General features: G+C 37.2%; 1 protein-coding gene across 4 annotated transcripts in view; it reads right to left on the bottom strand.

The window, feature by feature from the left end:
* DENND4C (DENN domain containing 4C) overlaps positions 1-27,636 on the bottom strand; it is a 117,487-nt gene that overhangs the window by 26,047 nt on the left and 63,804 nt on the right. For 3 of the 4 annotated variants that reach the window (XM_058565862.1, XM_058565866.1, XM_058565865.1), the window contains 11 exons: positions 27,233-27,451; positions 20,723-20,868; positions 19,599-19,634; positions 19,382-19,512; positions 16,873-17,005; positions 14,412-14,618; positions 9,012-9,140; positions 8,680-8,824; positions 8,259-8,405; positions 2,563-2,685; positions 1,542-1,688 (listed from right to left, as the gene is read on the bottom strand). In XM_058565862.1, coding sequence (XP_058421845.1) covers positions 1,542-1,688; positions 2,563-2,685; positions 8,259-8,405; positions 8,680-8,824; positions 9,012-9,140; positions 14,412-14,618; positions 16,873-17,005; positions 19,382-19,512; positions 19,599-19,634; positions 20,723-20,868; positions 27,233-27,451 — 1,563 coding nt within the window. The remainder of the gene's footprint in view (positions 1-1,541; positions 1,689-2,562; positions 2,686-8,258; positions 8,406-8,679; positions 8,825-9,011; positions 9,141-14,411; positions 14,619-16,872; positions 17,006-19,381; positions 19,513-19,598; positions 19,635-20,722; positions 20,869-27,232; positions 27,452-27,636) is intronic. The other variant, XM_058565864.1, reaches the window with a different exon arrangement.

The following is a 27,636-nucleotide window of genomic DNA, read 5'->3' as shown; positions in this document are numbered from 1 at the left end:
CCCAGACTCTGTCCATTTCAATATTCTGAGAAGATTCTAAACCTTTGATGAAGAAAATTCTGCCCTTTTTTTTTCCCCTGCCATCATAGGTTGGGAAAATGAGATACAGAACATGATCAATTATTTTTTCAAAACACATAGGGGCCAGCCCGGTGGCATAGTGGTTAAGTTCGCACACTCCACTTCGGCGGCCTGGGGTTCACAGGTTAGGGTCCCAGGCAAGGACCTATGCACCGCTTATCAAGCCATGGTATGGCAGGCATCTCACATGTAAAACAAGAGGAAGATGGGCACAGATGTTAACCCAGGGCCAATCTTCCTCAGCAAAAAGAGGAAGATTAGCAACAGATGTTGGCTCAGGGCTAATCTTCCACACACACACACACACACACACACACACACACACACAAACAAAAGCTGTCTAGTTATGGGCCGGCATGCTGGCGTAGTGGTTAAGTGTGTGTGCTCCGCTGCGGCAGCCCGGGGTTCGCAGGTTTAGATCCCAGGCGCGCATCGACGCACCGCTTGTCAAGCCATGCTGTGGTGGCGTCCCATATAAAGTAGAGGAAGATGGGCACCGATGTTACCCCAGGGCCAGTCTTCCTCAGCAAAAAGAGGAGGATTGGCATCAGATGTTAGCTCAGGGCTGATCTTCCTCACACACACAAAAAAGACACATCTAGCTCCACCTCTTGAGCACTACCCAATCCCTAAAAATAAACTGAACTTAGTATCATAGTAAATAAAAAAAACAAAACTTTAGGAATAAGGAGTATTTCTACACTGATTTAAGAAGCTGAGCAAATTAATTTCTATAAAGTCATACAATAGATACACTTATAGACAAGACAGTAGACTTTAGAGAAGTGAACTGTAGCTACTACTACCGAAGGGCAAAGGACACAGGCCAATTTCATTGTCCTCTAAAATCATATACTTAGGTTATATGTCTTAAGGGTACTTGGGAGGCCTACAACATAACTGAAAGTACTAATCTCAAATTCAAGGGAGTCATATACAACAGAATTATTCATTACAAATACTTAATCACATATAAGAAGTGGCTCAGAGTCCCTATAGTAACTGGGCCAAAATTAAAGACCCAATGGTATTTTTGTAGAGAGTAAGTGATGTGACTCTTTCTTCCATTTCCCGTCCGTGTTAGGAACCACCTTGCCACACATAAGCCCTCTGAAATTCAATCACATCACTGCCTCTCTGTTCCTGAAGAGTATAGGAGGCCCTACAGTCCTCTCTCGTTGTCTACCATGAGAAAGAGGAACCACACTGAGAACAGGCACTACAACAAGAAAAGATATTCCAAGTAACAATTAAACACACTAAATACTCCTCTTTTCAAAAATTAAATATCTTGAACAACTATTTTATACCTTCTTCTTTAGCCCATTTATAGGATTCAAACTTACTTCTGGCTCTTTAACATGTTCACTATAATTAAGTTAATTTAATGTCATTAAAGGCACATGTATAGCCGTAGAAGTATATTTTAAATATTTAATACCCAGTATGTAAAGACTCACCAGTGCTACTCTTCCTGCCGCTGATGTCAAATACACCAGAGGGAACTTTCACAATACTGCTGCCCCATGCGGGAGGCTCAGTAGGACTCTGGAGCTCTGCGCTAGGCTGTGAATGTTTTGCCACAACAGCAGAGATATCACACATATCTGGGAAAAAATATTTGGATGTCATCATTCCTACTTTTGCCAAAATCGAACAGAAACCATATATTGATATTTATATATTTTATGTATTTTTTCCTCAAGCAAGGGTGAACACATGACTATTTTATTACAGATTTATTGTGTCTGATTTACTTTATGCCATAAATGTTGCCAGTATTGACTGGAATAATTGCTTTATTTTAGCATTCAATAATCTTAACTTGAGCGTTCTTAAGTGTGTAAATTAAGGCTTTGGCTTTCAGTTATACTCCTCCTCATCACGTGTCAAGGAGGAGAGGGGCTTGCTTCTGCACAGCCCTGGAGCACAAAATAAGTGGCATCATTAAAGGAATGTACTTTTGTGTAAGAGGACGGGAAGAACATCTTATTATCAGAAAGCCAAAATATTCTTCCATATTTCCATAAAGAGATTACTACAAATCACTTCTACCTCAATGAGCCCCATAAAAAAAAAACAGGAAAATCACAGACTGTATTTAACCTACAATGAAACAGATTCCCTTAGATATCTGAAGGACTTCTAGTGGAAGAGCATGTTAAAATAGAAGGGGCACTGGAATACAAGTCTGATGACTCAGTTGAGTCCTGGTTCTGTCACAAAGGAGTTATATGACTTTGGCAAATACCTCAATGGGTCACAGTTTCCTACAAAACTGAGGGCTGACCCACAGAGTCTCTAAAGGTCTCTTAAATTCTAAAATTCAGAGACTACCAAAATCTATCGTATATAACAGTACATAGTATCTTACAAGCCCAGACCTTGCATTTCTGGAAATTATCACCAAAATTATCAAATAACACTTTTAATTAAAATAGGTATTTTTCTAATTAAAGCTAGTAAATATCAGTACTTAACCTTCTTTTTGCACTTTTGTTTTAGTTTTCAATTCTCTTGCTACTTGCTCTTCAGGTACATGAATTTCCGAATCATCCTTTATAAGTTCATCCTTAGACCCATAGCCTTGGTCAGACTGACCACCTGTTAAAAAAATGCAGGTTTACATACAAACGTTTTCATATACTTATAGTCCAGCTACAAAATGTCAAAAGAAAATTCCACAGATCTACACAATTAAACTTAGAGAAAAGGAAGACAAGAAAGCTAACCAAGCACACCAAACATTTTATAAGAATGATAAGAAGCAAAGAACAGTGCAAGCAGGAACATCCATTACATATTTGGAAGCAGTGAACCTTAATTTCCTTGCCTATAAATTAAAAGATTTGGACAAGATGTTTTGCAAGTTTTCTTTTGGAGTGTGTCTATAGAAGGCTACCTTCTGTGTAAGAAAGATGTGGAAATAAACATTTATCTGCTTACTTTTGCAAAAAAAAATGCAGAAATAATAAGCCAGAAAACAATAAAACTGGTTACATATGAGGGATGGGGGGAAGTAGGACGGAAGGAATAAAGAGAGAGAATACTTCTCTAAATGTGGCTTATTGTATTGTTTTTATTTTTGGAAATGTATTGACTTCTACATATTCAAAAAAATTAAATCAACAAAACTGGGGTGGCGGGAGTAACTAAAATTGAACGCAAACAGAAAAAATGAAACCAACTGTACTTCATAGGAATAATATGACCACACTGAAAGGACCAGGGGAGGACTCATCCAAGTAACTTTTGAACACATTATTTTGAGTATATACCCTAAGCCTGGGGGGAACAGCCAAATCCTGGACTCCTTAGGAGGCTTGTTTCTCACAGGGGAATGGGTGTAGCAATTCTGAAATGATTTTATGTGTACTGTAGGACTGAGCAAATGAGTAAATGAGAATTCTTAGGAGCCAAGATTCTTAATGTGGAAAAACAGAGATTTTTTAAAAAATAGAATGAGAGAAGGCAAAGAAAAACCCGTGGGGTTGATTTGGAATTGGAAGTATTTTTAAAATATATATACATATTTTCTAGCTCTGCTAAAAAAGTCTAGAAGTGGTAACACCCTGGTAGTGGTAAGCATACTTAAAAGCCCAGATCTTGGTTTCTAAAATCTATTGCCTATTAAAGGAACCTGGGATCCTGGCAGAAATGGCTGACTCCAGAACTCAGGCAGGGAAGGTATAAGAATGAGCTAAGAACATTTTGTTATGCAAGAAAGGAAGGGCTCAAAAACATGATGGGGGTGCAGCCCAGTGGTGTAGTGGTTAAGTTCACACACTCTGCTTTGGTAGCCAGGGGTTTGCAGGTTCAGATCCTGGGCGCGGACCTATGCACCGTTCATCAAGCCATGCTGCTGCAGCATCCCACGTACAAAACAGAGGAAGACTGGCAACAGATGTTATCTCAGGGCCAATCTTCCTCACCAAAAAATAAATAAATAAATACATGTAAGTCAACAAGTTACATTATTTAAAAAAAAAAAAAAAAAAACATGATGGGGGCATGTCTAAAGGACATAAGAACACCATCTTATAAACGTGGAGAGAGGATAGAGTTGGCTAAATCTCCACTTTATGACCATCATAGTAAAGATTGGTTCAGGTAAGAATCATCAATGGATGCTAAGTTTAAAAGAGAAAGTGTGGGGGCTGGCAGAGTGATTAGGTTCACACGCTCCGCTTTGGTGGCCCAGGGTACATGGGTTTGGATCTCAGGCATGGACCTACACACCGCTTATCAAGCCATGATCTGGCAGGCATCCCACATATAAAGTAGAGGAAGATAGGCACAGATGTTAGCCCAGGGCCAAAATTCCTCAGCAAAAAGAGGAGGATTGGCAACAGATGTTAGCTCAGGGCTAATCTTCTTCACCAAAAAAAAAAAAAAAAAAGAGGGAGAAAGGAGAGGGAGAAAGGGTGATGAGGAAGAGGATATTATTGCATAGTCGCCAAGTGTCTCCTCACAGATAGCTTATTGTCTGCAAGGGGGATAATAGTAACTAAGAGAAACCAAACACTCAGAGCAGGTGATAAAAATTAACATCACCAATGAGGGGCAGACAGATATTGTGTGCCTCCAGGATGTGATAATCTGAGAAGGATACATCATCACTTTTGCAGCAGAGCCATAGACGCATAACCTAATCTAACCCCAAGGAAACATCAGACAAACTCAAATTGAGGAGTATTCCACAAAATAACTGGACTCAATTCTTCAAAAAGGTCAAGGTCATGAAAGACAAAGGGTAAGGAACTGTGCCAGGTTAAAGGAGACTAAAGAGAGGCAGTTAAAGTACCACAAAGGAGATTCCAACAATTGAGAAAATTGGAACATAGACTAAAGACTACTACAGTCTACTTTAAAGACTAAGACTATTATAGATTAAAATAGTATATCAATGTTTCCCTGAATTTGGTAACTATACTGTGGTTATGTAAGAGAAAATACCACTGAAGTGTTAAGAGGTAAAAGGGCAAGATGTATGCAACCTGTTCTCACATGATTAAAAAAAAAAAATGTGTGGGGACCGGCCTCATGGCTTAGTGGTTAAGTGCACATGCTCTGCTACTGGCGGCCCGGGTTCGGATCCCGGGCGGTCACCAATGCACCGCTCCTCCGGCCATGCTGAGGCCGCGCCCCACATACAGCAACTAGAAGCATGTGCAACTATGACATACAACTATCTACTGGGGCTTTGGGGAGAAAAAAGGAGGAGGATTGGCAATGGATGTTAGCTCAGAGCCGATCTTTCTCAGCAAAAAGAGGAGGATTAGCATGGATGTTAGCTCAGGGCTGATCTTCCTCACAAAAAAAAAAAAGAAAAAAATGTGTGTATGTGTATAGAAAGAAAACGATAAAGCAAATGTGGTAAACTAAAAGTGAGTGAATCTAGATAAAAGTTATTCAAGATTCTCTGCACTATTCTTGCACTATTTCTATAAGTTAGAAATTATTTCAAAATAAAGTTTTTTTTTGTTTTGTTGGTTTTTTTTTTGGTGAGGAAGATTGGCCCTGAGCTAATATCCATTGCCATTCTTCATCTTTTTGCTGAGGAAGATTAGCCCTGAGCTAACATCTTGTGCCCATCTTCCTCTATTTTGTATGTGGGACGCTGCCACAGCATGGCTTGATGAGCGATGCGTAGGTCTGCACCCAGAATTTGAACTTGCGAACCCCGGGCGGCTGAAGTGGAGTGCGTAAACTTAACCACTATGCCACTGGGCCGGCCCCCAAAATAAAGTTTTTCAAAAGTCTATTTTGGCTTTAAAATTCTATCATTTAAAGCCAAAACTAAGACCAGTTACAAGAGAATCATTATAAACAATGTTAATGAAAAACACATAAAACAAAAAATATAGTGCCTTCCACTTTCTACCACCTGTTACACTGCCACTCAAACTTTGGGTTTGCCGTATAACAAAAGAACTAAACTTCTTTAAATACTGCTATTTAGAATGACTAACTTCAGTCACTTTTTTATTGGCCCCTCAGAAAGTCTGGTAAAGCATTATGCTGCCATGAAACGAACACTAGACTGGGAACAGAGTAAACTGATTAAATCCAGATATGCCTCCCAACAAGCTAAGTGACTCAGTATTAAGGACCAGCTGGAAAGATTCTACAAGATAATCCTTAAAGAAAAGAATAACTTAAGCTTCTGGGCTGGAAGTCTCCGTAAGTAGCAAATGACATCACTGGAAACTCTACAGAGACACACAGTCACTATACATTCAGTTTTGGAGCTTAGCTATTTGAAATGCAGCTAAAAAGAAATATATGGAAAAGGGATCCGAAGTTTCTTCCCCAAGTATTGGAATCTTTATGCCAATTACCCAGGATTACAAGATCGTTCTTTCCATTAAAGGAGACAAGTTTAAAAATCTAGAGGGATAAGCAGAATGTTTATCTAGTATTTATTACTATCATTGCTGGTGAAATGGTTTCATACCACAAAATTATTTTCTTGGTTTTTCATAAATGAAATCCATTTCATCTACAAGTATTAGGAAAAAATACAAGAGGAAATACAATAAGATGGCTTTAAAATGAAAGTTTCGTAAAAATTCCTAGTTGTTGAAAGAAAGTTAATTTACAAACAGGATTGTAACTTATAGCCTTATGTTGACTTTCAATGATTTAGACATGCTTCTGTATTTATGGGGGTAGTTTTTAGCACAAGTATTCAGCAGACCAGTTTTAGCAAGCAAAAACCACCTCAACAGCTAGAATAATGAAAACTTTAATGCCCAAAAAACTATTTAAAACAATGATGCTACAAACCAACCTCAAAATAAGAATTATAGCAAGGCATAGTATATTTTCAAATCAGATAACGAATATGCTTTGCAAATTGATCATAAAATGTTAGTTGGATATTTTCAGTAGTACATATATGATTACACTTATCTGAAGGAGAAAAAGCCAAGAAAACGAAAATTGTTTTCCTCTTGTAACAATACTTAAAATACAACAAAAGATCTCTCCCCCACCCTTGCATGTCAGGAAAATTTAACCTAATAAATGGGAAATTACCTGAAGTGGTTAATATTCAAAGGCAGAATTAATGCACACGTGTATCCATAGCTTCACGTCATACAAGTCTGTCTGCACCCCACACCATGAGAGCCAAGGACAAATGCAGCACCAAGAAACAGCACAGAGCAAAAAGCAGAGCAACAAAGAGCAGAGAAAAGGAAACTTCAGTCATTGAGACACCTTCATCAGATGAAGCACAGGAATTAGACTCAGAATTCTTTTTAAAGAAAAGCTTGAGATATTAACAACACAACAACAAAAAAGAAAAACAACACAAGAAGAAGGATGTGCAACACACATATATCTGCTCAATGTGCCACTTTAACTATGCTTATTTCTAACTTCAAAGATCAGAGGTTATGCCCGTAGCTTTGTATGTAAAAGTAGCTTCAGTAGTTTGTCAGATTTCAAAAATTGTCATTTAAAGTAATAACTATGAGGGGCCGGCCAGGTGGCGCAAGCGGTTAAGTGCGCGCGCTCCGCTGCGGCGGCCTGGGGTTCGCCGGTTCGGATCCCGGGCGCGCACTGACGCACTGCTTGTCAAGCCATGCTGTGGCAGTGTCCTGTACATAAAGTAGAGGAAGATGGCACGGATGTTAGCTCAGGGCCAGTCTTCCTCAGAAAAAAGAGGAGGATTGGCATCAGATGTTAGCTCAGGGCTGATCTTCCTCACAAAAAAATAAATAAAGTAATAACTATGCAAAGAGAATACTTTTTCTCATGGCGTGTGACTTATTTTCTTCCCTCTTTAATATTCATCATCTCAAATCTTTAATAAAGATTTTGCACTTAATGCAAAAAGGTTTGCAAGTTGTGTCACAAATATTCAAGTTCCTCAGCTCACAATTCCTAACAATTATATCACATACTTTCACAAATTAATGATGAACAAATACAAAGAAGCACCATGCTAGACAGAGCCTTTTGCAGAGCACTTCAAAGTTAATTTTATACTATAAGAAATAAAGAGAAGTGATCTGCAATCAGAAGTGTAATTTCTTCCCTTATTTATATATAGTATTTTTTAAGTACTCATATTGCACAAACTTGAGAAAGGAGGGTAAAAGGTTTTTAAAAAAGGAAAGACTTAACATGAGAGTAAGTGAAGGGTTAGTAAAATCCAGATTTACTACCTGTACTAGAGTGATTATCAATGGAATCAAGCCTGATTAAATCTCTGACGAAGACTGTGTGCTCCCCATTGTTAGCATCATTAGAACTATCCACGCTACCGTGGCTCACCGTGTCCCCATCACTTCCACCTGTGGCACTCTGAGGAGCTAAAGATAAGGACAATAGCAGTTCAACAACACATGCATTGATAATCTATGAAACTAAACATGAATAACCCACAGTTCATTTAAAGTTGCAGAACACCTTCTAAATTTGTGGGGGAAAAAATAAGTTTGGACTAAGGTAATCTCTGTCTTGAGTTGTACATGAAAATATCAACCAGAACTACATTTAAGTTTTCTAATTCATATAATTAAAAATTCACATGCCTATAAAGCTTATGGTTCAGCAAGAAAGTATCTTTCCAATCACATGTATTACCTGATATTGAGGAGACCTGTGACTTTTGCATGGTCTTTTTAAGCGGCTGCCTAAATTGTGCCAAGCCATGGACTACATTCCGTACCTTCGTCCATAAGAAGATACCACTGCGGGTACTGCTAGGCCATGGGCTCTCCAAAACTACCTAAAGGTAAAATAAAGGTAAAAACAATAATTATTAGGAATATTTGCTTTTTTAAAAAAATAAATATGTAATACATAAAGAATTATACTCCAAAACCTCTAAAAGAAGTTTCATGAATAATAAAAGGGATAATAAATTATCAATCTTAATAAACCAGCATATATTGCCTAATGTCAATTCTACTTACCTTATTATAATAACCATAAGTAATAGCATTTGGCTTTATCTTAGCAGTTTTCATTTCAAATAAGACTCTCACTGCTAAAACAGGATGACCCCAAAGTCCACAAAGCTGCATTACTACTCGATAGCACACCTAACAAAAAACAATATCCAAACATCAGTAGTTAGTCCATCTTGACTTGTAGAGATTTTTAAATAACTTTATTCAATTCTTCTTTTCAAAGTTATTAAGCACTATCTTCTCTTTTGTTCTGATTTGAGAGTCTCAGTGTATTATTTTTAAAATCTATTCATTAATGGAAGTACCAGCATTATTAACTATTTCACATAAGACCTATGTGCACATGTGCCATTTGTTTCAGTAACTAAGTTTACACAAAATGAATGACTATTATTATCCATAATTTGAGAAGGAATTCATTTTTTAAATCAAGTATGATTAAAATAGCTCTCTCCCAAATCATGTTTTATATTCTATGCCAAAGGAATTAAAGACAGCATCTCCAGGATGCCTGTATAACAAAAAGGGTTCTGTAAACCAACGTCTTAGAAAAGTAGGAGAAGCAAGTTAAAATCACTGTAATATTATTAGCAAAGGCTTATTCTGAGAATATATGTTTACTGAGGAGGGCTAGATTTGATCAGAAGAGGACAAGTCAATTGGGAACTCCTAAAAGTTAGAATCTCACACATTAGAAGACGATGGTAGAAACCATGAAGAATGAAACAGGAATCTCAAGGATCCCTGGCAAAGTAGTGAGCCAACTGACAGGAACAGTGACAGGGCAGCCGCAGACGACTATAGCTTAATTTGAAAATAAGGAAATAGACATACAGAAGATACTCTTCTTGGGCCTTGTAAAAGGTGCTCTGTTTATGACAGAGTTGGTTAACAATTGTGAGTACCATAAAGCCAAGTTGCTCTCTCTACTAAAAGGGAAAGTAAAAAGACTTGAGAAAGGATATTTCATTCAAGAGAAGGGAAGAAATGAAATAGGAAAAGAGATTTTAAGAGGCAGAGGTTCATAAGGATGAGTACTATGAAGCTAGAAATGGAGAGTATAGTTTTGGAGCAGAAAGAGGTCAGAAACTGCTAGAGCAACTCCCTAGAGACCAGGTTAAAGAAGTGTTAGGAAACTACATGAATCAGGAACAACTAAAGGAACTAGGTAAGATGTGTGAAGGGACGAAGAAGAATTGGCACAAGAAGGTTCTTCAAATATCTGAAGAGTTGTCACACAAACGAGGGAGTAAACAGTTTGAATAACTCCAAAAAAGCCACAGGGAGGTGGAACTGAGCTCAACATAAAACATATACACTTTCTAACAATTAGAACCATTGAAACACAGGCAAGATCCCAACTGTTAGAGACTTTCTACAGAGCATCTCAGCTTTAGGTTTACGTTGTACTAAAATATCTTAAAGTCCTATTCAACTCTAAGATTCCGTGAGCCATGAAGAAATAAAGCACTTGCTATGTCAAATTGGGATTAATCTGAATTTTCTGAAACCATTCTAGACAATGAATCTATTCAGAAGTCTGCAAAGTATCCCCCCAACCTTCCAGGTTTGCCTGTATAAGAGCTAGCCACCCAACTAAAGAAATAGTAATAATGCCAGGGATATAATTTTTCAACTGCAGTATTGTGTTGCCTACAACTTAATATCTTTTGGATACCTGTGGTAGATAAAAGATGGCCACAAACTCTTAGCTACTCCTCCCACTGAGAGGTCTATGTCCCTACTGTTGAATTGAAGGGGAGGGGCTTCTGAGATTGTATGACCAATAGAATTTAGTTGAAGTGATACTGCACCAATTTCCTGGCTTAAGACTTAAGAAACTGCCAGTTTCCACTTCCTCTCTCTTGAAGCAAATGCTCTTAGAGCTCTAAGCTATCATGGAAAAAGCCCAAGTACCACACAGAGAGGTCCTGAGACTACAGAGAGGAAGAGGGGTCCACATGGGCCCAGCCTTCCAGTCACCCTTGCCAAGGTACTTGCCTGGCATTTGGGTTAAGCTGTCTTGGACCCTCCAGACCAGATCAGCTAGCAACTAATTATAACCAAGTGATTCCAGTTAATGCAATGTGGAGGAGAAAAATCCTTCCTGGATTCTCAGTAAATAAAACAATACGATTTAATAAAATGGTGGTTGTAAGCCATGTAAGTTCTGGGGTGGTTTGTTCCTCAGCAATATACAACAATATCTGTATGAAGGCACTGATGAGACCATGTTGGAATAAGCATGACACAAATATTTCATCTTCATTAAAAATTCAGTAAATAGTATTAAAAGCAAAATGCAGGGGCCGGCCCGGTGGCACAAGTGGTTAAGTGCGCACGCTCTGCTGCATAGGCCCCGGGGTTCGCCAGTTCAGATCCCGGGCACGCACCGACACACTGCTTGTAGAGCCAAGCTGTGGCGGCGTCCCATATAAAGTAGAGGAAGATGGGCACGGATGGTAGCTCAGAGCTGATCTTCCTCAGCAAAAAGAGGAGGATTGGCATCAGATGTTAGCTCAGTGTTGATCTTCCTCACAAAAAATAAATAAATAAATAAATAAATAAATAAATAAATAAATAAATAAATAAAATAAAAGCAAAATGCATTATGCATTTTGACTTTAATTTAGCCTATGTGGCATATGCTACTTCTGGGTCTTCTAAAAGTTTTATTTATTTATTTATTTTTTTTGTGAGGAAGAGCAGCCCTGAGCTAACATCCATGCTAATCCTCCTCTTTTTGCTGAGGAAGACCGGCTCTGAGCTAACATCTATTGCCAATCCTCCTCCTTTCCCTCCCCCCAAAGCCCCAGTAGATAGTTGTACGCCACAGCTGCACGTCCTTCTAGTTGCTGCATGTGGGACACGGCCTCAGCATGGCCGGAGAAGCGGTGCGTCAGTGCGCGCCCGGGATCCGAACCCAGGCCGCCAATAGTGGAGCGCGCGCACTTAACCGCTAAGCCACGGGGCCGGCCCAAAAGTTTTATTTTAAAATCTAGGTTATTACAACTTTTACAAATATAACATGTAGAAAACAAAGTTGTCAAATGAAAACATTAACATATGAATGAGACAGTGGGTTCTAATGGAATGTGGACCTAAAAATCAAAACCACTTACTTGCTGGGTGGCCTATGTGTGTGTCATTTCATCTAAGTTTCAAATTTCTCTCTTTGTAAAATGTAGCTAATATATAAATTGCCTCACAGAGTTGCTGGGAATATCAAAGGAAATAACGTACATGAAAATACTGTGAAAACTTTAATGTGCTCTTCTATGTGTAATCAATAAACAGATAAAATGCATCAAATATACCTAGCAAATATACATTCTTAAGTTTTAAAATAACCATTTCTTTTTTCCAGTTGTAGAGATTTTATTACTTCAGGAGACTACAAATCTGTCAATCTAACTTGTTAGACACAGGAATACAACAAATTAACCTTCCAAATTTTAAACCTCCTATCATGGTGTTTATTGGGAAATAGACTGAAAAGGTTTTCTAACTTACTAGTCATAATTGCTGCATGTCAGAAAACAAGAGAATATAATTATTTGTACCAGAGAGTACCATAAAACTTTAATACCTGTAGAGGAACATACTTTTCAGGCAAGTTGTGATATGTCTTATGAACTTATATGTTACCAAAGAAACTTAAGGATTGTGCTTTGAATTTAGAGTACAGTAACGTAATTCATATTTGCTCCCTCATAGAGCATACTTTAAAACACTTTTAAAATGTTCTATGCTTTCCACAAAGTTAAACACATCTTAGATATAAAAACTAACTCTATCAGAACAAATGTTTTAAAACACTAAAATGTTATGAGGTACAAAACACTGATTCTCATCAAGTACTTTTAATTTCCAGATAGTTTTATAAACACAGATGAGAGAAACTGTCATCAAATATGAGAACTGACATTTTGTACTTGTTTTATAACTTTATCTTATTTTAAAAGCTTTTCTAATATACAGATAATACTTAAGAGAAAAATGAGTTTTAGTGTGCCCACAAGCATTACCAAATCTTAACACTGTACAAGCTGTATTAGTTTTAGATCTTTTTTTTTTTTTTTGTGAGGAAGATCAGCCCTGAGCCAACATCCGTGATAATCCTCCTCGTTTTGCCGAGGAGGACCGGCTCTGAGCTAACATCTATTGCCAATCCTCCTCCTTTTTTTTTTTTCCCCAAAGCCCCAGTAGATAATTGTATGTCATAGTTGGACATCCTTCTAGTTGCTGTATGTGGGATGCAGCCTCAGCATGGCCGGAGAAGCGGTGCGTCAGTGCGCGCCCAGGATCCGAACCCGGGCCGCCAGTAGCGGAGCGCGTGCACTTAACCACTAAGCCACGGGGCCCGCCCAAGATCTTTTTTGTTTTAAAAAAGAAAAAAATTAGTTACTGCTGAAGCCTATGATGTGCCCCTCTCCAATCCTATTTCTCTTCTCTCTGGGCTCTTCCTTCCCCCCAGACACCCATTACTCTGAATTTTTATTTCAACTTCACTTTAAATTCTAATCTGGTTCTAAATATCATTTATAGTTATTTTAACACCAAAAATAATTTTTGAAGGGAAAAATAGCAAAGAGAAAGGCTAAATAAGTGACTCAGTTTCCTCAATCATTAACTGGATAATATCACTACCTATCTCTTAGGATGGTTCTGAGGCTTAAGAGAGAGAGCGTATGTAAAACATTGAGCACCTCATTCACTGAATGCTCACTATGAGCAGGTACTGTTCTAGGCACCTTATGTACGTGAACTGATTTAACCCTCAAATTAACCATATGAGGAATGTACTAACCATTATTATCTACATCACTGGGGCAATTTTGTCCTCCAGGGGATATTTGCCATGGGGGGTGAGGTGGGTTGTTACCGGCACCTAGTGGGTAGACACCAGGGGTGCTGCTAAACATCCCACAATGTACAGGATAGCCCCCACAATAAATACTTATGTGGGCCAAAATGTCCATGGTGCCAAGGTTGAGAAACTCAGATCTACATTTTCATATATGTAATTTGAAACACAGATAGGTTATATAACTCACCCTAGGACACAAGTCCTAAGTGGAGAGCCACTTACTAAAAGCCATTCTCTACTTGCTTCCTAATAAAGTCATATTAAGAATAAAATGAAGTCAATATTATTTTCTATTTAACAAGGGCAAACAGTCTAAGTAAGGAAGTCTCTGCTTCATTCCAAAGCAGTAATTTTTAAATAATATATGTAAAAATAAACAATAAGTACTAGCTATATGAAACAAAAGAGTAGTTTTACCTTTCTTGCTTAATTAAAGTACTTGAGGACACTTTAAAACACTGAGACCTAAATTTTCTTAAAAATACAAAAATAAAATTTATCTTAGTATCAATAACTCAATTTGTTATACTTGCCTCATCTAGTGGATCCACATCTGTTTTCCTCATCTTAATAAGTACATCATATGCCTGCTGAAGTGCTCTGACCTTAGGATGAGAAACTCTAACATAGGCTGGGAGACAAATAAACCATAAACTGTAAGAATGACTGAAGAGACACTTGGCCCATTGTGGTGGATTTGTGTAACATCTCTTCGCCAACTTATGAGCTGTTTTTATCTCCTAGAAAGAGAATATAAAACATTATGGTATTTATTAAAATTCAATAGGGTGGGGGGAAAGTGAGAAGGAAAAGGGAGAGAAAAATTTAACGTGAAATTTGACTCTAAAATCAAACATTTCGTAGTTTTACTTTTGTGAGTGGCTTCCTACTTACCGCCACACGGTTCCTCTAACATTCATTTATAGAAGTACTTTAAACTGTAACTATCTGTTGGCAAGCATGCATCTCCTAACAGGCTAGAAATTTCTTAAAAGCAGAGATCATTCATATTTTTATAATATAATGGTTAATTAGGTGACCTTCACACAGAAGGCACTCATATTTGACAGATGAAAGGGATTTAACCATTTAGAGTTAAATGTCATTCTTGAAAAGTGATAGTCACTCTTCTCCCTGCTAAAAAGTTTAAGATGCCCTAGGCTATTGCCTTCCAAGATTTCTACTCTACCCTCCCTCACCACTGACTAATTCCTTAAAAAGACCTATTCCTTTGCAGGACACATAGTCTGAGAAAGATCACAGACCCTCCTACCTAACAGTTTGACAGTCGTGTTTTCTACCTCTGACTTTCATTCTGATCTAGGTAGAAGAGAGAATAGGTATCAAAATCACCTGCTGAGTTTTATCAAACCACATACTCCAAGAAGCTATAGAGCCTTCCAGACATGTCAGACTGCCACTGCGTGCCTTGCACCACAGATCCCTCTGCTGGGATGTGTTCAAAATAAAAATATCCTGGCGTATTAATTTTTATTATGAGCTCTATTTCCAGAAGACTTGAAGATATATTTGAAAACACAGCCCCCTATTTTCTAAGATCTGAAGGTCCTTTTCTTTTCCAGCTAGTCTGGAAAAAAAAAAATTCTGGTGAAAATGAGATTTAAATACTTAGCAAAATTCTCCCATTTTAAAAACTTGCCTTTATTAAGTTGATAACAGTAAAAATATATATATATATTTTCCCTTCAGACAACATTGAGAGAAATGTGTACAATATAAAATTAAGGAACACCTCAGGTTACCTCTAGGATTGGGGACAATGTATGTGAATTGGTAAAACCTGAACTAAGAATTTCATTCTGAAATTTTCCATGTTTTGTAGACCCTCAAAATGTCAGTATATGTATAAAGGATGTTTAATTTTAACTCACACCTAACCATAGCTTAACTCTTTATACCTAAATCAGACCTTAAAGCAAGATGTGTAGGCTGTCCTAACTTAACTCCCTTTAGAACATAATATTTGCTATAAATTATATTGACATTAACCACGAGGGAAATGCAAATCAAAATCACAATGAGATACCACTTCATACCCATTAGGATGGCTATAATCAAAAAGACAGATAATAACAAGAATTGACGAGGATGTGGTGAAACTGGAACCCTCATACACTGCTAGTGGGAATGTAAAATGGTGTAGCCACTTTGAAACACAGTCTGACAGTTCCTCAAAAGATTAAACATAGAGTTACCATATGACACAGCAATTCTACTTCTAGGCACATACCCAACAGAAATGAAAACATACATCCACACAAACACTTGTACACAAATGTATATAGCAACACTACGCATAATAGCTATAAAGTAGGAACCACCCATATGTCCAGGAGTGGATAAATAAAATGTCTATATCCATACAAAGGAATATCATTCAGCAATAAAAATAAATGAAGTACTGATACTTGCTGCCACATGGATGAATTTTAGAAAACATTATGCTAAGAAGCCAGTTACAAAAGGCCACATATTGTATGATTCCATTTATATGAAATGCCCAGAAAAGACAAAACTATAGAGACAGAAAATAGATTAGTGGTTACGTAGGGCTGTGGGGGATGGAGGAAGTGGAGGTTAACAGCTAAGGAGTGTGGGCTTTCTTTCTGGGGAGACAAAAATCTTCTAAAATTGACTGTGGCAGTGGTTGCACAACCCTGTAAACATACTAAAAGACATCAAGTATACTTTAAAGGGCTGAATTATATGGTATGTGAATTATATTTCAATAAAAATGTTTTTAAAAAAGTGCATTTGGTTCCCAAGAATTCTCTTAAAGCATAAACATAAGCATTCAAAAACTTCGGCTTCAATATTATAACTAGGGTCGCAAGAAATCTAGTTTAATTCATTAACAACCGTAGTGGGTCTTCAAATGGCTGCTGTGGGTGATAATTCTAAACTATGAGCTGCATATCACATACACATATTTTACATTTTAAATTAACATGTATTACATGAAGAATATCTGACCTGTTTAGTTCTCTTAGCCATGAGAGCTGGACTGTTTGTAATGCTATTCCCAGTAGAGTGTCTACTAAAACAAAGTTTCAACTCCTGCGGTCTGTCAAAAAGCTTAAGGTCCAGTCTTGGGAAGTATTTGTAACTAAAATAAAAAGCAAAAATAGAACTGCTGATTTAAAATATATTAACTCTTTATATTATTCCAGAATTTAGGTGAGTATTTCTAAACCTCAAATAGTACCCAATATTATTTCCCAAAATCCTTATATAGAAAAAAAATATTTTTCAAAACTATAAGATGATGTAGTTATAAGATACATAGACCTCCTCCCCACTCTATTTATTTTCAACCAATCCCTGGAAAACCGAAAACCCTGATATCTTGACAGAGAAATTAATAACTCTTTCAACAGAACCCATCGTGTTCAATGACAATTTATATTAAAAAATAACATTTAGTATACTTTGTAATTTTGTTTTTCTTCATAAAAGTACCTTGCATTGGCATTTAAAAGAAAAAAAAAATCTACAATATTTTTATTTTAGGGATATACCATAATTTAACCAATTCTTTACTATTGCACATTTTTAGGTTATTTCTGAATTTGTGCAATTAAATATCTTTGTGCATATATCTTTGTGAACACTTTTACTTAATTTCTTAGGATAATGCCAAATAACAGAGTTTGCCATGGTCAATGTTTAGCAAGAGAATCAATTATTATTATAATCACTATCAAATTATTTCCAGAAAAGTTACACCTGCACACACTCTAGTAGCATAGCCTATCCTCAATTTGACAGATTATAAATGTTTCTACTCATCATTTTGGTTCGCATTTCTTTCAAGCCTAGAAAAGCTTAATATATTTTCATATTATGGAATATTGGGATTTCTTCTCAGAAATTGCCTACTTATTTCCTTTGGCCAATTTTCTTCTAGGAGATAATGCCTTTCCCTATTCGATTTACCTTGTTTGTCAATACCTGGATTCCAATGTACAGTGATTAAGCCAAAGTAAAAAAGAATTATATAATTAACACACAATCAAAATAATACTTAATTAAGCCACTCAATCCCAGGTATATACTCTTCATTCTTACGCAGTCCTGGTGAGATTATATATTAATTCCATATTTTTGGAAGACACGTATTTTATATTCCCTTTGCCCCAGAAATTCTTTTAGGAATATAGCCTAAGAAAATAACTGTGTATATACACAAAGATATAGACAGCAAAGAACTACAAACAAATCCACAGGAGACTACTTAAACAAATCACAATAAATGCATGCAATGTGGTCATTCAAAATGATATGGCACAAAAATATTTATTGGCATAGAAAAATGTTCAGACCGTTAAAGGCAAACACAGGTTATAAAGAATATGCACAAGATGAACTTATATTTAAGTAAATGCAAATTTATGTAAAAAAGATAAGATATACATACAATTGTTAACAGACTAAGTATTGGTGTTAAAATGATGTGCTAGTTTTCTTTTTTTGTCTGATTTTCTAAGTTTATTAAACTGTTTTATCATGATTATAACGATAAAGAGCAATCAAATACATTTAAAAAAATTTCTTAAAAAATTCCATCCAAATTCTATTCTTTTTTTTTTTTTTTTTTAATGAGGAAGATCAGCTCTGGGCTAACATCTGCCAATCCTCCTCTTCTTTTGCTGAGGAAGACTGGCCCTGGGCTAACATCCGAGCCCATCTTCCTCCACTTTACATGGGACACCACCACAGCATGGCTTGCCGAGTGGTGCGTTGGTGCGCGCCCAGGATCCGAACCGGTGAACCCCGGGGCCGCCGCAGCGGAGCCCACGCACTTAACTGCTTGCACCACCAGGCCAGCCCCAAAATTCTATTCTTTAAGTTTATTTTAATAAAGAATGTTTCCTGGTCCTCTACTTTTAGGTTTTCTCTGATATCTTACTAATGCATAAGAATTTCACAGTCTTTGTTATTGACAACAAAACCCCCAAAGGAAAGGGGAACTTCACAAAAGTAAATTTTTTCTTCTTCAGAAATGAAATTTTAAAAGATTAAAATATGGTTAGGGGGCCAGCGCAGTGGCGTAGTGGTTAAGTTCACATGTTCCGCTCAGGTGTCCTGGGGTTCGTGGATTCAGATCCCAGGCATGGACCTGTGCACCACTTATCAGCCCATGCTGTGGCAGGAATCCCACATATAAAGTGGAGGAAGATGGGCACAGATGTTAGCCCATGGCTCATCCTCCTCAACGGTCCCCCCCACACACAAAATACGGTTAGATGTTTAGGTGAATAGTAATAAACATCTGACTTCCCTTCCAACAAGGCTGTCTAATTCTTAAATTACCATACCTGGTGACATCTCCACAAAACATTCATCTCCATTAGTTCACTGAATAAATTTTGAAAATGACCTTCACTAATGATTAATATACATATCTACTAATAACTGCAAAAGATCAAAATAAATTATTAAAGCTGTGCCCAAAGAACTCTTCAAAAAAAATTCCAGCTACCTGTACTTTGGCGATAGGTCCTTTCCATCATCAGGAGGTGGCTCTGGTGGCATTATAAATACAGTGTGCTCACTTTTCTGAGAATCATCTAGCTCTATCAATTTGGTATCTTCTGCTGAATCAAAATCAACCTGAAAATAATTATTTTCTCCAATTAATTTGCATATAAGTAAAATCGAATTGAGAAATTTCAAAACTTAAATTTAAGAAAAAATACCTTATCTGTTTTCTCTGTGCCTTTATCAGGAAACAGCTAGAAAAGAAGAAAAGAATAGAGGTTATCTTAAAATCTTATTAAAAAAACTATCCTTTTTAATACTGGGCAAACACTTCACAATATATTTTGGGAGCCCTATACTATTAGGCTAAAGTATGGTATTTCTCTTATGGCTATTAGGCTAGAAAACAATTTATTTTGGTTAGTTTTTTCATAAATCCTTCTTCACAAGCAAAAGATAACAAAAGGAATCTGGCTTCTCAAATCAAAAATTTCATTATTAAACCCCTGCATTAGTGACTGATATTACCTAAGCTTCCCTCTAACTGGATGATGTTGGACTAGCAATTTTATAAGCAAACAAAAATGTTGAATAGTTTTAATCACATCCCTGGAGTTTTAGATCACACTGATAGAATGAGAGAAAATTATTCAAGTCTTCTAAAGCATAAGAATCATTAGGAGCCCATAAAAATTACAATGTCATACTATTCTACCTTTTTTGGATACAATATCAAATTTTATATAATATATAGTTTTCATAAACAATCAGCCCCAAGATCCACTTAGCAATAATAACTATTAAAAACAAGAAAAAATATGTGAGTCATGACTATCAAGAATCAACTTAAACTTCCTTAGGATGGGTGAGTAAAGCTTAAATTAACATATTACCAAACATCCTCCATTAGGACAAAAGAAACATATTAACAAAAGTATTTGGAAAGATATTAAAACAAAAGAACACAGGACTTCCATTATCCATAAAACTAAACTTTTTAAATGAACTACTAAATCTTATCTTATTCATTTAAATTAAAAATGTAAGATTTAGGAGGTTCAATAAAACGTTCTTTGTACTTAATAGTTATAAAACCAAAGTGAGATTCAAAGAGAAAAATTAGCTATGTAACGTAGAAACTAGATACCACAAAGGAAAATGATTCTTATAATTAAGCCTAGAATTGGACACTCTTGTGTACGCATGCACATACACATACACACACCCCTATATTGTCTCCCTCAGATAATCTGGGCTAACAGTGATGATGATGATGAGAGAGGCAGTCAAACTGTTAAAGCTTATTCTTAACATTGATACACTGTATAGGACAAACTTTTACCTTTTCTATGCAGTCATCAAAAAATGCCAATCCAGTATCTTTATCACTTACAAAACTACATTCTTCAATGAAACGAATAAAAATCTGTGTTTTGGATAAAAGGGTGTAGAATTTTGTATAGGCACGATCTCGACTTTTTAAAAATCCTGAAGAAAACAAAATTACAATTAAATTCAAATTTTAAAGTGGAACTAGATGTTATATTAAACATTATTTTAAACTTGTACATATCTGTACTATATTCCCTTTATATATATTCACATTTATAGAAGCTTTTAGTAACCAGATTCTAGTAACCATAGCTCCTTCTGCCTAATTCAACCACAAAACAACTTATACCATTAACCTTTTCACTGAAATCTGAATCTCCTATAAAGAGCCTCCAGCCCTACAGCTCTCAAGCTCGCAAGTAGAAATTTCTCTGATACTCTGCATGCTCTTGAGCTGAGAAGGGTCAATGTCCTTCCTCTGCAATGCCACCATAATGCCACAATTATTCTTGTACTGTCTTGTAAAAATTTCTGCCCACTGAAGGTTCATGCATCTGGCTATTCGATCCTTTCCCCTACTAACTGTAATCATCTATTGACTTCAGGGACACTCTCTCCTTCATTCACAAAAGACCAGGGCACCTAATTCAAAGTCTTCTCCTCTCCAACTCCTACCATCATCATTCTTCAACATTCAAAAGTACAAACCATTCAACACTTTAATGAGTTCTTAATTCCGTAACTTTCAAGGATCTATGGTCCATCCCACCTCAATCACCCACCCAATAGTTACTAACTCCCTGGACTCTTGTTTGCTTACTTAAGTACTCCTACCAAGGCTTTTGGCTGGGGGGGGGGCTGGGGGGGAGGGGATAACGACGACGACAGGTGTGCTCATTGAAAGCTACAATCCTTTTACCCTTTTACGTTCTACCTACACCCTCCTGTCTTTACTTCTCTCTCCACCCAATATTGATTCCATGTCCACGTCCATGATATCAATTACTTTCTTGTCAACACTCAATTCTTATGCCTTCTTGTCTTTTTTGTCAAATCCACCTAGTATAACCTCGCCCTGAAAGAATGTTTTGCCTGCTCCCTCTGGATCTGCACCTTCGTGGCTGAGCACAAGCTAAAGAGGAAAAAAAGTTCTACAACTAGGTGGATCAGAAACACTTATACCTTCATCCCTGACCAGCAACCCTACTACATTTCTGGAATCCATTTAATTTCCCTTTACCCATATTTTCACAGCTATTTTCAATTTTAAATGCTCTCTCTCCATGTTCTCGCCTCCTATTCCTGAATGATCATACCTTATATTGCAGGGAAAATGAAAATCTTTAAATGAGAACTACCTTCATTATCTCACTACAAAATCTATGACTCTTTCTGCAGCTATCATTTACTCCTTCTCTCTTTTTACAATGGATATGTCCCTGCTCCCACCTAAGGCCAAGCCCACCAGAGGAGCCTGAGATTCCAGCCCCTTCAGTGTTCTCAGGACAATTCTCCCTCTCCATTAGCTACTTATCAGCATACTGAAGTCTCTCTTTCTCATTTTAAAAAACTCATTCTTAACAAATAATCAGATCTTTCCCTTTTCTGTTGCTTCGCTTCTCAATAAAGGTCTCGACCATCCATTTTGTCGTTAAAGACAAAAATCTCAAAGTTGCTCTTGATATCTCCCTCTATCTTTTATCTCATATTCAGAGAGTGACGTAAGCATCATGGCAGAATGAGTTGTTCCCTTTGTCTCTCCCCTCTAAATTACAACCAATCAGACATCCATTGACCAACAGAGGATTCCCTACACAGCACAACAGTATGCATGACAGATCCATGCATCTCTACATCTGAAGGTGGGTGACCTGGACTCGGGGAGGCAGGGGAACTAGGGGAGCAGCTCCCTAACTCCCCTGCAGCAGCGATCCAGGATGCGGATCCTCACGCAGTGGCTGGCAAGACTGTGAGCAGAGGCGGTGGTGCCCCGGCCTGCACGACTGCTGGCAGAGCCAGCGGGAGCAGAAAAAACAGCCCCTGCTTCCCCCCAGCAGTGGCAGATGGAACTTGCAACCAGAGGCTTCAGGAACCACAGCAGAACTGGTGACCCAGCCCCCAGTGGTGGCACTCCCCACACCAGCACCACCAGGAGTGGGTGCTGCATACAAGTCTCCAGGTCCCTGGCAACAACAGCGACACCCATGAACCCAGCATCCCTGGCGGTGGTACAACCAGCAACCCCAGACAACCTGGGAGCAGTAGTGCAGGTGGTACACAGGGCAGCAGCATCTGAGCCTGTGGAGAGTCTGCAGAGAGCCAGTGGAGGACATGAGACCCAGGTGACTTGGGAAGCAGCAGAAGTGTTTGCAGCCTGGTGACTCTGGTGGCGGCACCTCAGACTGCAGCAACATCGTCAACAGCAAGGCACCAGCAACATCAGAGGCATACTGTGGCACAAGTAGGGCACTGACGACGCCTCTAGCAGAAGCAGTGGAGGGTGGAAAGTGCAGGCTCTCATATACAACCAGAAGCAGCCCAGAACCAAAGTAACCAAAGCCGTACCCAAATAAGAAAAGGTGATACCACAAATGCACTGGCAGAGGATCAATTCATCAAACACCGTGCAGAACCACAATAACACGGCAGAACAGAAAGAGAATGACAACTCTCCAGAAACCAAACTTGAAGTCACAGAAGATTACACTCTAACTGACAGAGAATTCAAAATAGCTGTCATGAAGAAACTCAACGAGTTACAAGAAAACTCAGAAAAGACAGTTGGATGAGCTCAGGAATAAAATCAATGAACAGAAGGAGTACTTCACCAAAGAGACTGAAACTCTAAAAAAGAAAAAACCAAACATCTCATATTCAATCACCAAGTTCTATTCAATTTACCTCCTAAAAATCACTGTTCTATTCATACTACCTCCAACTAATCCAGGTTCCTTCCACTGATCACTTGGACCAATGCATTAACCAATTAATTCATACTTTGGATGCTTCCAATTCAATCTCTGCATAGAAGCCAAAGAGATTTTTTTTAAAAACACTCAAAGTGATCTTTTAAAAATGCAAATATGATCCTATTACCTATTTAAATATCCTTCACTGGCTTGCAATTACTCTTAGAATAAAGACTGAAACTCTTGACTGGTCCTAAAAGATCCTAAATGATCTGGCTCACACCCACCATTTCAAGCATGGTTTTTGAGCCACTTTTCCCTCCAGCCTTTCTTTCTTTGATGCTTCAGGGCATTCCACATGCTGTGGTCCTCACTTCATCCCCTTGAGATACTAATTAGTAGAGAAATGCTTAAATAAAATAGAAATAAATTATTCTTGACAAGTGGTAATGAAAAGTCTTTTTTTCTTATTCTAACGGATCTAGGCGATGATCAGCAAAGGCTGCTAAAACAATTAAATGAAAAGCTGATGAGGAAACTATAATGAATGAATGAGACAGACAACACTTCAACCCATTGATCAATCTTAGGAGCACTAAAAATGGGACAGCAGACATGTATGTGCCTCACAATAGGAAATAGTAAGCACCATGTGTTTTGGCACCACTTGCCAAGAAAACTGACCCTGACTCCAATCAACCTCTAGATGAGTACTGTTTAATTCAGTAACCACTACCCACACGTTGCAAGTGGCACTTGAAACATGGCTGGTCCAAATTGAGATGTGCTATAAATATAAAACACATGCCAATTTTGAAGCCTTAGTATGTAAAAAAGAACGTAAAATATTTCATTAAAATTTTAAAAATTTCATTAGATATTGAAATGACACTATTTGGGATATATTAAGTTAGAGAAAATGTATTATTAAAATTAATTTCCGGGGCAAGCCCAGTAGTGCAGGGGTTAAGTTTGCGCACTCAACTTCAGCACAGACCTACACACCACTCATCAAGCCATGCTGTGGCCGCAACCCACATACAAAATAGAGGAAGACTGGCGCAGATATTAGCTCAGGGCCAATCTTCCTCACCAAAAAAAAAAAAAAATTTTTAATTTGCTCTATTGCATACTTTTTTTTAACTGTGGCTACTAGAAAATTTTAAATTAAATATGTAGCTCACATTGTATTTCTATTGGACAATACAGCTCTTGATCCAACCCCAAGTTTACAGGAAATACTGATGATAGAAAAAATGTTAAACACCACCAGCCAATCAGTCAGCCTGATACAATCAGCCAAAAGCAGATATAAATCCAGGAAATTCTAAAGGATAATTAACACAGTTTACGGGTGAAATGATGTCCTGTTTGGAAAGAAAGAGAGAAAGAAAGCAGGGGAGGGGAGGGAAGGAAAGAAAGGAAGGGTGGGTTAACTAAAGGTAGATGAAACAAAAATGGAAGAATGCTGATTGCTACTACTGCTGAAGTTGGAAGATGGCTATATGAGAATACATTATATTAGTCTCTCTACTTTCACATGTTTGTGAAAGTATCCCTAGTAAAAAGTTAACCCAAAACTCGTAGCTAATTCCTATTCATTTTTCAGGCCCAAGCTTAATTGTTACTTCTCAGGGAACGTTTCCTTCCCTGACCTAGCACTCTCACAGTAACCAAAACTTTCCTTCACAACACACTTAGTAAAATGTAATTAGTATTTGTCTTATTTTATTGTCTGATGTCTATATCCCTCATTAGACCAAATGCTATCCTGTTACCAACAAAAACCTTAGGCCTCAGACACTAAATATCTATCTTGCTATATTCCATTAGTAATGCCACTCTCCTACTTAGAGACAGAGAGACAGAATGAATTAATAACCCACTACCACCCATTAGAAAAACTTCATCTTCTTAGTCTGACATTTAAGACGTCCATAATCTGAGCTCTAATCTTATTTTCAGCCTTATCTTCTACAACACCTCTAAAGCTCTTCACTTTGGTCAAATTGTACCATTAAATCTTTTTTCCCAAACATGCTGTTATAGGTTGAATTATGTCCCCACTCCCCCCAGTTCTTATGTTGAAGTCCTAACCCCCAGCATTTCAGAATGTGACTGTATTTGCAGATAGGGTCCTTAAAGAAGTAATTAAGTCAAAATGAGGTAATTAGAGTAGGCTCTAATCCAATATGATTGGTGTCCTTATAAGAAGAGGAAATTTGGACACAGATTCATACAGAAGGAAGACCATGTGAAGACACAGGGAGAAGACGGCCATCTACAAGCCAAGGAGAGGCCTCAGAGGAAACCAATCCTGCCAACACATTCACCTTGGACTTTTAGCCTCTAGAATTGAGAGAAGATAAATATCTGTTGTTTAAGCCGCCCAATCTATGGCACTTTGTTATGGCAGCCCTAGCAAACTAATACACATGCCTTGTGCTTTTGTTCTTGAGGTTTCTTCCATTTCATTATGACCACTAATGATAACAGCTATCATGGGTATTGTAAAGTACTTTTACTAGTTGATTCACATACATTTTCTCATTTAATCTTCACAACCATGTATGAAAAAGTATCATCCCTATTTTATTAACGAGAAAAAAGAACCCCAGAAAGGCTTCATAAATAGCAACGTAGAAATTCTAATTCAGATTTGACTTTTAATGCCTATTGTTTTTTAAAAAGCCTTTCCTGCTTATCTCCATTTATCTAAACTCTACCCATTCTTCAAAGTCATGCTCTTCTTCCACGAAGTCTTCCAAAATACTCATTTGGAAGAATGTTCCCTTATTCTGAATTTTTAGAATTTCTCACTGAATTATTAATTGCATAAAATCTGTTTTCTTGAATACTTGTTCTATTTTTAAAAACATTTTCAATTATTGTCCATTTAGTATCTCATAGAGCTAAATTTTATATTTCTTTATATCCCTATATAACAACTAGTCAGATTTGATAAGTGGTGACTAAAATCTGACAGATAAGTTATCCCAAAGCAGAAATGATAAAAGACAAAAGGATTACTGGGAAAACACAGATTTTTTTTTAAGTGACTGCTGGGTAAAAGTACAGAAATACAGAAATGTAAAATAATCTTCCTATGAATATTGATGAATGTGGAAGCTTGCTACTACATATATGTTATAAGAGCAGCTGAATAACAACAAAAACCTTTATAATTCTCTAAAATAACAAGAATGAGTATAGTGTTTTCCCCTGGAGCAAGGCTATATTTTTCAAAAATTTTTAAAAACTGGTGGCTTTATTCCAAAAACTAGTTTTTAGGGAATATTTTAAAGCCGAGTGTATAAATCCAAGAATTACGCAAAACTGAGGAAACATCTAAAAGCTAATCACCAGCTGTGTTCTATTAAGATAACTGACTATAAAGAATTGTAAATATAAACATCTTTGACTTTTCATGATTAAAGACCTCCAGTTTCAGATTTCTCTGGAAAAAATGATGTATAAAAATTAAAAGCAATTCTATTCATAGAGGTAGATTACAAATACACAGAAGTTCATTATATTTTAATATAAATTTCTAAGAACTTATACGAAATAGAAAATATTTTTCATTTCAATAAAAAGTAACTGCCACTCACCCTGTCGGTCAAACAATGAATCAGCAGCTGTGGCTTTATTTGAAGGAGCCTCTGTGATCGGTCTGAGATATGTTCTATAACCTTTTAAAATGGACGCCATAAAGCGCAAAAATGCCTCCTGAATTTCCATCTCAAGTTGTGTCATCTTCTTTTGCCAGGAGAAGTCTGCTTCAATTGGAGTCATCTCAATTGCTGAACCTTCTTGAGTTTTTCGGTGAACTGACAAACAGCGTAAGAAGAGAAAATGGCATTAACATATAATTGTAGATATATAATGATTGAACAATTAAGGAAATTGTCAAAATAAAGCCCATGACTTCCTGAAATTCCTCTCTCCATTAATATAAAGGGATCTTTGGCAGGGGCTAACAGGGAGGCTCACACAGACAAGGCACAGAGAACAT

The sequence above is a fragment of the Diceros bicornis genome, chromosome 22 (genome assembly GCF_020826845.1).
Source record: "Diceros bicornis minor isolate mBicDic1 chromosome 22, mDicBic1.mat.cur, whole genome shotgun sequence".
Taxonomy (NCBI): domain Eukaryota; kingdom Metazoa; phylum Chordata; class Mammalia; order Perissodactyla; family Rhinocerotidae; genus Diceros; species Diceros bicornis.
This window is presented reverse-complemented; position numbering and strand designations above follow the sequence as displayed.